Here is an 11,622-nt window from a genome sequence, read left to right on the forward strand (position 1 = left end):
CCTCTCTTCCATCCCTAAGGATCCTGATGCAGATGGATCAAGACTTCTAGTACAATTTTCAGTACAGGACACTGTATTAAAAGTATCATCAAATAAATTTTTCTCATCCTGAAGCTTACTTTGCCAGTTTGAACATGCTGAAGCAGTGTGCTAGCTATTTTTGCACCACAGATCACTTGAGTTCTGATTCCTAGAGCTGTTCCAGGATCCCTCCTGGGGCAGACACAGCCTCGCCTTCTGTTGGCACAACATGTGTCCCGTGTTGCTAGATGAGAAATGTTTTATTTGGCTGCATTATTAAATGCCATTTCTTTGAATGAGTTGAGTTTACCAAGTGATCCAGATCAGGAGCTGCACCAAGTTGATGATGGCTCCTCCCTTCGTCTGAGCAGAGCTTGGACGCACTTGAAAGTCTGCTCCTTGTGCAAGAAGGTGAGGCTATGGAGCAGAAACATCAAACTCCTCATGTGTTGTGGATGCTGATCTGATATTCTGGCACTTGGCAGAGGCTGCGTCCCACAAAATAGAGACTCAGATAACAGATATAGATTGCTCTGCTGTTGCTTCCCCCAGAGGATGCCAAAGCCTTTCCAGGTGCAGAAGCGGCATAGCCACTAGTGGTGGCCTTGTACCAGACCAACTGAGCCTTACCCAGGGAAATATATGGCACTGTGGATCTTATATTTTGACATCTGTGCTCACTCCTGAACTCAGCGCTCCACAGTGCATCACAGACATGTCCAGAGACTTGCAGGAGGCCTGTGGGACTGCACATAACAGCTCTGTGGGCCATAAATATGACACTGTCTTGATGAGGAACCTAAAGCATGATTCTCAACAGCAGCTGACATCCCTCATGGCAAAGCAGAGTACACTGGGCAGCAGGCCCAGGTGTGAGGGTCCAGCAACTAGCTGTGGCCATGACCTGTGGGTTACCAGACTGCACTGACACTTTGGCCCACAAAACCACACAGATGCAAAGCAGGGGGTTGTGGCTGTGAATATTTCCTATTACCCTTTGGTAACTCTGCTGTGGCTCCTAACTCCCTACTAAATATTTCCCTCTACATGCAGTGTTTACCTGGGATACACCACAGTTTCAGAGCAAGTCACCCATGTCTAGGTCACCCTTTAATCCCAGGTTCTCCACGTGTGTTTCCAACGTTATATGACAGGACACAGTTACTTGTTCCAGTGTTGAAGTTTGCGTGGCAGTAGCTTTCATCTGGTTGTTGACATGGCACATGCACTATTTCCTTTTGAACTTCCAGTGAGCATTCACATTCTTTCAGGCAATACCCTGGGTGGTGATCCTGGAAAAGGGGCCTTCATTCTCTGATTGCTCTCCAGCACAAACTCTGAAAGGGGTGGCACAAGTCCATGCTCAGCCAAAGGACTAGAGTGACATTTTCTCTGAGTCAAGCTAGAAAAGGGTGAAGTGTAGAACTTGAGCATTACTGGGTTCCTGGAGAGGTCTGCGCTTCTCCTGCCCTAAAGAGCAGCGTCACCATATGTGTATGGGAGGAGGAGGAAGGCATCTGAGATATCTATGTTGCTGGCTTCACTAGAGCACCCGCTGTATCAGGCATCAGTATTAAGTAACTCAGAGGCATGTGAAGGCATCCCAATGAAACAGCAGTTGTACTCGGTTCAGCTGCAGAAGGCATGGCCTGGTGAAGCAGATACTCCTCTAACTTGCACCCTGTTAAGAGGAGTGTCATCAGTCCCAGCAGCAGTGGTCCTGTTTCCCTAACAGCTGATGTCTAAAAATCAGATACAGACATTAGACCTAAAGAATCTTAAGAATCTTGTAAAGTAGTCATTGAGCTGTTTAATGTAGATTTCTTTAGTGTATGCGGAGGGGTTTCTGTTTTTTAGAATAGGTTTTAATCGCAGCAGTGATATTTCTATAATGCTCCATCCAGAGCGTTACATGAGATTTATAAACAAACTATTTTACTTCTGGTGCTTTAGTTTACCCAGCTTTAATATATATTAAATATTTACCTCAATGGTGTGTTGCGAGGATTTAGTTTATTCAAGTGATGTGCCAAGATCAGCCAGGAAACATGCTTTTGAATAAAGAACAGACTTTCAGTGTCTTTTATGTGATGATGTTGGCTTTTTGCAATGAATATTTGCTGCTTTGTGTTTTTTCACTCAGACTTCTGGATGAAATTAGAAAACAGATAAAAAATGAATAGGAGTTGTCATTTGGGTTTGCCTTCAAACGACGTCTATCTGTTTGGGGGTTTTTGTTTGTTTGTTTTGTTTTGTGGATCTATTCCAGTATGTTGGCAGAAAAATACTGAAAGTGCCTGTGAGGCTGAAAGCAGAACTTGTGATGAATTCAGAGCTTCCAGTGCAGCAGCACCACCTTATACAACTGTGGTGCTAATGCACTTTGCAATTGGAAACTTGACTTAAAAAAAAAAAAAAAGAGAGAGAGAGAGAGAAGCTAAAAGAAGAAAAGTATCTGCTGACTTCTGTTTTCAGCAGCATGGCTTTTTTTTTTTCCCGTGGCAATCAATGATTCATGAATTTAGGGCTAGAGTCCCACCGTCTGAAAAAAAAAAAAAAAAGAAAAAAAAAAAAAACACATGCCTGTGGTTTGTTTTGCACAATAACAGATTTCAAGGTGACAGGTGCTGGAGTTGTGTGATGGATTGGGTAGGGTGAATCCAGGCTGGCTTGGTTTCTCTGGATTTCCACAACTAGAAGGCCTCAGATATTTTCCCAGCATAGACCCACCTTAGCAGAGAGAATGTGCTGTGGCCAGTCCCCTACATCACCTCCCTTCCGCCCATAATCAGGAAACATTCCTGTGGCCACCAGAGCAAATACTTACATGGAAAAGTAATATTAGGAAAATATTTCATGAATTCTTAGCTGTCTTTTAATTCAGCTGCTGAAAACAAGTTGTTTATCCAACATCAAATGCCTGGCCAGCTCTGTGTGGATCAGCAGCAGCCCATATATCATATCTTAGTGATCTCCCTCTTACAAAGCTCTGTGGGATAGATGCTCCATGTGTCCCTGCTGCCAGGAGCCATGGTCACTGTATTCTCTTGGTCCATAAAATGTACCTGGGAAATTTGGACTTCTTCTAAAATTAAGACAAGTTTTGCTTATATTGACAGAAACCCTATGTATGTAAAATCCCTGGCTGCACGAAGAGGTACACAGACCCTAGTTCCCTCAGGAAACACGTTAAGACTGTACACGGGCCTGACGCTCACGTCACGAAGAAGCAACGCAATGACGTCCACCCGAGGCCACCTCCGCTCAAGGAAAATGGGGACAACGAGGCAAGCGCCAAGCAAAGCAGCAAGGTTTCGGAGGAGAGCCCCGAGGCCAACAGCACCACGAGGAGCGTGGAGGATTGCCTGCAAGTCAAAAACATAAAGACGGAAAATTCTGTGGTAAGCGCAGTGGCTCTTAGAAATGGTGCAGCCATTTGGTGTGTCAGTTTCTCTGGCACAACTGGGGCATGAAGCATCTGCATGCTGTTTTCCTCTCTGTGCAGTTGCCCTTCACCTGCCAACACCCAAGAGTTTTAAGCTCAAGGATGAGGATGCTGGTCAGGGCAGAGTCCAATATATTTTGCACCTTTCTTCCCAACATCACCACCCTCACAGTCCATAAGGGTTACGTGATGCCTAGCATCAAGCTTGGCCTGCCTATGCTCTGTGTTATGAGTAAAATGTGACAGTGTCACCATGTTGTGGTGAAATAAGCTCTGCCCTCCAAGCTAGTTTAAACTGAGCAGTAGCCATAGGGCACAGGTTAATGAATGCATCTTGAAGGAGAAATCCTGGCATAAGGTGTCCCTGTTCTTTTCCTTCTCCCTGCCTTTTGGCACAACTATGTTGTGGACTGCCTGATGAACCTGATGACAGGAAAAGCAGTTGTTTTATTTTTGTTGGGTATTTTGAAGCAAATTTAGTTCCTCAGGCCTGACCATCATACACAGGGTCACTGCACGACACCTAACCACCAGAAAAAACTGTATTGGGATGAGAGGGGGGAAAATGTAGCCAGGAGTGAACATGGGAGCTAGGACAGATATTCCTCTTTCTGTGGTTCACAGAATATGGGCCCGTGGTCAACCATGATTACATTTTTACATCCCCACAAGTTGCCACTTGCTCAGGCAGAGAGTGTTGCTCCTGGCCAGGACCATGGCTTCGCAGTGTCGTGGTCAGCTGTGCTAATGGGGTGTGCATAGGCAATGGGCCCAGTCTCCTTCAAGCCTGTTCCGCTCCATCCAGTGAGTCCGTCTGTTCCGTGGCGCTCTGCAGCTGGTGGAGGAGATCAGACATTGCAACACAGAGCAGCATTTTCGGGTTTCAACATAACTTTTCACTTTCATACCCAAAATTCTGGCCTCCTACCCCAGCTTGGTGTAGGGCAGCATAAGGGCTGCGTATGGCAAGAAAGACCTGCACCAGTGGAGTGTACATACAGTCCCAGCCTTCTCACAGAGCTGAAAGCACTCTGAGCTGCAAAGTATGTATTTTCTTGATGTGCATCCAAGCTAAAATATTGTTATTCCAGCCAAATATCATGTCTCAGAGGTGAAAATATTTTCTAGAAAAGGCTGAGGGATGTGTTGTTGTACAAGTCAGTAATGAGTTAAGTGTTTTGTTTAGGAAGGAATTGAGTATTTTCACATCCAAAGTGACTCTAATTGACTAAACAAACAGTTTTACCTTAATTAGGCTCTGTGTTGGGTTAAAAAAATGAGTGGAAACCATTAGATAGAATAACCTCTCTCCAATACTCTACCCCAGGCGTTTCTTCCCCTATGAAAACACAGACACGCTCCCTACCCCATTTCTCCTGAAGGCATGGGCTTATATTCCGAGCACTCTGTGCTCTCAGGTTTACACCCATGCTGTCTCAGTGGTGGCAGGGTCTGTGCGTCTGATGTTCTTCTCTGCTGTCCCTGTCCAAAGCTGTTTACATCATATGTGCAGTGAGTGAGAAGTTCCACTGACTTTCATCATCATCATCAAAGTACTTTCTTTTAAGCCATATTTGAGTTTTTTCCCAAACCCTTTGAGACCCATGGAAAGTCTCTTCTAGGAGTTCCCACCTGGGTCCACAAACAGGGATGGCAGGGGAAACTGGGGTAGCAAGGGAGGAAATGCTGGCAGTTTGTGTATGTGTGTACACTCCCTTCTTCATTCTTTTACTAACGTGATCCCTTCTGTTAAAGTTGTCTTTGTTCTAACAACCTGTTCTTTATTCCCACTTACTTTTCCTTACTCTACCTTCCTAAGGACAGTCGGTACTAAGGTGAGCAAAGAAATCCTTTGTATTAAAAATCCTGTATAAGAACACGACCTCCCCCAGACCTCCTGTCTCCAGCAACCGTGGTGGCAGGGGGTGGCAGGGGGTGGCAGGGGGACGGAGCGATAGGGAAGGACAGGGGATATTTGCTGGTGCATAGGAAGGAGGAGGGCACAGTGCCTCAGGATTCACGTTATTGCATCGCTCCTGGTATTACGACTTGCCATTAAATCCTGGGATTGCCATCTCTGTCATCCTGATTGAAGGGCTATGAAGCCATTAGAGCCAGTCAGTACTGCCCATTAGGGCTGCTACTGAGCAAAGTAAGGCACTCCATCACCTTGCCGTCCCACCTTGGCCTGGGGCAAAATATGTTGCTTTTCAGCATTCCCATTTTCTGGCAGTTGCTGGAGCACGGGCCTCGAGCAGAGAACCCAAGCATCCCATCTGGTAGCAGCAATTGCTACCTCAGAGCAAGTTCAGACCATTTAGTGTCTGCGGCAAATAACCTCCTCGATGCGAAATGCAATTTCCAATGTAAATAAAATAAATTTTTATGGTGCTTATCTGCCTTATCTGCAAGTGGGAGTTTGCAAACACTGAACCAGGTTTTTATCTGGTTGTGAAGTTTGTCAGCTAACCTAATTATATGTTAGGATAGTTTAAAGAGAGAAATATGTTGTGTCTGAAATACTTAGGCCTTGATCCCGTGTTAGATAAACCAGTGCTTGCTGCAATATACCTTGCACAACCAGGTAATGTGCTGCTTTTCTTCGAGAAGTGTCTGTGCTTAATCTTTTGGAGAAGGAACTTTTGGTTTCTGTTAAATCATCCAGTTGAACACACCATATTTTCCAAGCTGAGAGGTGAGGGGTTGCAGATGTGTGTGCTCTTGAACACAGTCAAGATCTGCTTGTTCATGTAGTTGAAATAAGCACTACATCTCCACCATGAAGCTTGAGCTGGTGCTGGCTCTACTTGAGCACGTTAGTCACGGTCGCAGCAAAAGCAAGGTGTGGAAACTACATGTGGGTTTGCAAGATATGGGACAGAGAGACTGTGTCATCCTCCCCTCCTCTGCCACCTCTGGTCCTGGTAGGTGCTGAACTGCCCTAGGCCCCCAGGGAAGGTGCTCCTGCCCTCTGGAAAAGCTTCTGTGGCAGAGAAAGGTAGTAAGGACAGGGAATGCCTCAGTGCAGCCAAACATTGTGAATGTCAGGTACTGTTTTTTCTCCATTGATGTTTCCCCCGCCCAACGCCATCTTTTTCCCTTCCCCAAGATGTGTCAGTCCAGTCCTGGCGGCCAGTCGTCGTGCAGCAGTGAACCGTCACCCCTTGGCAGCACCAACAACAATGACAGTGGAGTAGAAATGAACATGCAGAGCGGGGGAAGTCTGGGAGATCTGACAGCGCTGGACGACAACGCGCCTGTTGTGGACTCAACAGTCTCATCTGGTAACTCGACATTCAGCCTGCAGCTAAGGAAACACATGACGACGATGCAACGACTTGAACAGCTCAAGAAAGAGAAGCTCAAGACAGTTAAGGATTCCTGCTCATGGGTGAACCCAGCTCCACAAGCCAGAAACACCAAGCTGCCTCCCATCTCAGGAAACGGTAAGTTTTGGGTCTGGTCCCTGCCTTGCAGGAGTGTGCCAGGTCTTGACTCTTGTCTCATAGCCAGGAGTCTACCCTGCAGGAGGATCACTTCCTTTTGTCTCTGAGCCGTTCCTTGATAGATAGAGACTTCAGGAAAAATGGAGAAATTAGATGTGAGCGCAACCATCTGGTGTTTTATGCAGCAGAAATCCAGATGCTCAGTGCAGCAGAGCTATGAAGAGAGACAGAGGTGTGGGTATCTCTTGTTCCCAGGGTTGTCCAGCACCAAACCACAGGTGTCCTCACCATTTTGATAGCACAATCAGAGCAGTCACAAGATTGCTCTGATTTATTCCAGCAGTAACATTTCCCCAAGGGCTGATGTGCCTCTTATGCAACTGCCGGAGCATAGCAGCAATCCAGCCAGTCTGCCCTGGATCTTGCTTAGACGGGTCTTCTCGCATTGCGAGTGCTCCAGGCTGTTGCCTGCAGCTTCATATGTCAGCTTTCCACTGGCTGGGGATTTCCAGTTTGTGGCATCTTTACATTCCCTTTGTGCTCCTCTCGCTTTGCCAAGGAGAAGTCCCAAGGGTTGCACTAACCTGTGTTTAGTATGTCAAAGTGTCTTGGTCTGCTCTGGGAAGAGCTCCTGAGTTTCAGCTTCTGGCCTCCCAACCTCTTGTCCGTGAATGCTGAGCAGCTGTCCCAGTGAACAGCCGCATGTTGTCCTTGCAGCGTTGTTCACATCAGTCCCACATTTTCCTGGCAAGAGAAGCCCATACAGATGCCCTTCCTTAGTGTCTGAGCATCCTTGGGGTGCCCATTGCAAAGACTCTGCACCTCCTGTCCTCTTTGCCCAACCTTCTTGTTCTTTGAGCGTGGTCACAGAGCTAGAGGTGAAGGTTTGAATTCACTGTCAGGACATGAAATTCAATATTGTTGCTGTAAAATATTTAGGGGTGGGCTGGTGTGTCTGTGTGTATTTCAGCACCAAGAACATTAAATATTTAGGGGTGGGCTGGTGTGTCTGTGTGTATTTCAGCACCAAGAACATTACCCAATGGAATTTCTTAGCTAACTACATCTTTTCCTTCCCCACAACTTTCAGGCTCTATTCTAGAAAATAGCAGTGGTTCTTCTGCTACGCTGCCTAATCCACGAATAATGGAGCTGTCTGTCAATGACGTTACGATGCTGAACCAGCTCAATGAGCGCCGCGATAGTACAACGAGCACTGTCAGCTCGGCCTACACCGTCAGCCGCCGATCGTCAGGGATTTCCCCGTACTTCTCCAGCCGCCGCTCCAGTGAAGCTTCCCAGCTCGGGCATCGTCCCAACAACACAAGTTCTGCTGATTCCTATGACCCGATCTCCACGGACGCCTCCCGTCGCTCCAGCGAGGCCAGCCAGTGCAGCGGGATGCCAGGTCTGCTCAACCTCACACCGGCTCAGCACTACAGGCTGAAAGCCAAGTATGCTGCTGCCACGGGGGGCCCTCCTCCAACGCCCCTGCCAAACATGGAGAGGATGACGCTGAAGAACAGGATCTCACTTATGGATGGACCAGAGCCCACCTTGCCTTCCCTCCGCCTCCCGCCAGGGCCCAGGCGTTGCAGCGATGGTAACACCTATGGCTACACGTCAGCCACAGCATTTCCCCACGAGGTGCCAGGCAACTGCATGAGGCGGGCGAGCGACCCCGTGAGGAGACCTGCTGGAGACCCCCAGGCCCTCCCTAAAGTTCATCGTTTCAACAGCACCAACAGCATGAACCCCTTCCATCCTCCTCACCCCACGGACAGGAGGAATTTCAGCCTCCAGAACTATGCACGCTCAGATGGGAGCCTCCCCCGGCATGTCTACTCGCCCCGGCCGCAGAGCATTAGTGAAAACATCGCGATGGAAGCCATGTCCAGGGAGTCGGAGGGGAACATCGGAGACGATGACATTATGCTGCCAGACGATGTGGTACAGTACATCAATTCCCAGAGCAACGGGACAGCAGCTGAGAGCACTTCCATGGGGTACAGCAGCGAGATGCAGAACTTCCAAGGAACTGGAAAACTGCAGGCCCCAGCCTTGCCCAGCCAGCGCAGGATGGCCGTGGCCGAGGCAAACATGAGTCATTTGGGTCCAATGATGGCAGAGTGTCCAATGAGCTTTGATGCTGCCTCAGACATGAGTAAAAACAACATGCCTGTCCAGTGGAATGAGGTCAGCTCAGGTACGGTTGATATCATGTCCAATCAGTCAAAACAGCAGTTTTCACAAGGAAACTTGGCTGTGGTCCAGCAGAAGCAGAACTTTGGTCAGTATCAGAATTACAACCAGCAGCAGATGCAGCTGACAGAGAACAGCATGAATGTAACACAGCAGAATTTTATGCAAAGAAACATGGGCATGGATGGGCAGAGGCTAAATTGTATGCAGCGGCAACAGCTGATGAACCTCGGCCCTGGAATGAACCCTGACCTGGGCTCACACGGAGGGTATAACCAACCTCATCAGATGCTGAGCCCTAATGCAATGAGCAGCAATCCAAATCAGATCTCTCCTTCTTGTAGCAGCATGGCAGTGAAGTCCGGTCCCCATGTTCACCCTCAGCAAATGGACATGGCAACCGACCCTTCCTTAATGGTCAGCAGCAACAGCGACCGTGCGATGCTGAATCAGGTCATGCACGAGCAGAGTCAGCAGAACTACTCATCTCAGCCCACCCACCTGAACTTCCCCATGGCTCAGGAGGTCTTTCCCCAGCCCATCATGACTTCAGCCCAGCCCAGCTTCGAGCCTCAGCAGAGCATGGTGGGTCCAGCTACGCAGGCCTACGCGCCCGGCATGGTGCAGCCTCGTCCGCCGCCCGAGCCGAGCCCGGCCAGCAGAGCCCGCGGCGTCCGCACCGTGCAGCAGCTGGGCTACATGAGAACTCCCCACGGCACGAGCAACGCGAGCCCCGGCCAGGAGGCGGCCGAGGCTGCTCATAAAAGAACCAGCGACATGTTGCCAGCGCCGGCCCAGCAGTGCGCGGATGGCGCGAGGGAGAACAACCTGATGTACTATTACGGTCAGATCCACATGTACGAGCAGAACAGCAGCTTCGATGCCCACGCGGACTGCAGAGTCAGGCAGCAGTGCGCGCTGAGCGGCAAGCCGGCCGCCCTGCCTTCCCCGGGAGCCAACCAGGTGTCCAGCACGGTGGACTCGCAAGGTCTTGAGCCGCCCCAGATCGATTTCGATGCCATCATGGACGATGGGGACCATTCGAGCCTGATGTCGGGCACCCTGAGCCCCAGCATCCTGCAGAACCTCTCCCAGAACTCCTCTCGCCTGACAACTCCACGAAACTCTCTGACGCTGCCCGCCATCCCCGCGGGAATCAGCAACATGGCCATAGGCGACATGAGCTCCATGCTGACCACGCTGGCGGAAGAGAGCAAATTCCTCAACATGATGTCCTAACAGCCAAGCACAAGGGCTTAGCGCTATCCAAGGGGCTCTGTGTGAAGCAGTTTTATGAATGTGCTTTCTAAAAATAACCTGTTTCAATAGAGTAGATTTTTTTATAAGTATTAAATACGTTAAAGGGATTCAAAGTAAAAATAATTAAAAACAAGTCTCTGTACAGAGTTATGTAAACTATATCCAGGCAGGTCAGCACCGCAAGGGTGCACCTCTAGTATTGTTTTTGGCTTGGTTTCTCAGAGCACTGAATGGTATCACCGCCAAGCGAGGAGACTGCATGAGAGCGGTTAGAGATGAAACCCTCCCTCCCTGGCACCCTGTAAATAGCACTTGTCATTGTTTCCTATTAGTTATGTTTGCAAAAATACCATTTTCAACCCACCCCAGAAAGAAATGGGAGGATGTGGTTTTGATCAGAATAAAAGCCATACTGTGTATTCTGCTCTGATGAGAGTAGTGTTTAGTTATGTCTCCAAACAAGCCCTCTGCCAGCAGTATTGTTTTATAGAGTAAAAACCTTTGTACCTTGCAAAGAGCATTGATTCCAAACAGCTTCTCAGCAAAGTGCCTTACCATGCTTTAGTGTTAAGTAGCCAAGGTCTCTCTTCCTTTAAAATCAAGTATAGTGTATTGCCAGAAGCGTATATAAAATGTACATTTATAAAAACATAGTGGTGTTTTTGAGAAAACATTGGAAAGACACATTGATGAGACACATGAAAGGTGAGTGCACACTTTGATCAGATGTGTTTACAACGTGGTTTATATCAAGTGCAGAATGGAGCAGAGGCCTGGGAACAGCAATCACGGGGAAAAAAATCCCCTGTGGCAGGAAGGCTCCAGCCTGCAAAGACGGATCCACACGCATAACTTTGCACCCTCTGAGCAGCAGCGTCGCTGTGTAGTGACTTTGTGCTGGGCGCTGGATGCCTTTCTAATGTCAGCTCACTAAAGTGAGCATTACCATATCCCTGCGCCGCTCGGCAACGTCTGCGCTTTGAGCTTTCCTTCCTAAGATGCTCACATACCAAAGTGATGGTGATGAAGAGACTTTTATGATCATGTCTGCCCTGTCTGCACCGTGGCACAGTAGCGGGAGCTCATTTGTCTAGCAGGGGTTCGTCTGTGTAACATGTTCCATGATTATCTGTTTTCAGCCCAGGTCCACCTGGCACTGAAGTCAATCCTAGCTGCATTATTTATTTTGCTGTTGTTAGACAAAAGGGGGTAGAGGCCTTGCTGAACAACTCAGTTCTCTTCATCCTG

The 11,622-nt window shown here is 48.4% G+C and overlaps 1 protein-coding gene across 1 annotated transcript in view; it reads left to right on the forward strand.

Annotated features, from left to right (window-relative positions):
- The window catches only part of GLI2 (GLI family zinc finger 2), a 171,577-nt gene extending 160,363 nt beyond the window's left edge, over positions 1-11,214 (forward strand). The window contains exons 12-14 of the mRNA XM_088519571.1: positions 3,141-3,422; positions 6,576-6,912; positions 8,003-11,214. Of these exons, the coding sequence (XP_088375697.1) occupies positions 3,141-3,422; positions 6,576-6,912; positions 8,003-10,353 (2,970 nt within the window). The 3' untranslated portion in view covers positions 10,354-11,214. The remainder of the gene's footprint in view (positions 1-3,140; positions 3,423-6,575; positions 6,913-8,002) is intronic.
- The last annotated feature ends 408 nt before the right edge of the window (positions 11,215-11,622 follow it).

This window comes from Tinamus guttatus, unplaced genomic scaffold (assembly GCF_059628265.1).
Source record: "Tinamus guttatus ecotype Peru unplaced genomic scaffold, ASM5962826v1 Tinamus_guttatus_pri_ptg000060l, whole genome shotgun sequence".
NCBI classification, from domain to species: domain Eukaryota; kingdom Metazoa; phylum Chordata; class Aves; order Tinamiformes; family Tinamidae; genus Tinamus; species Tinamus guttatus.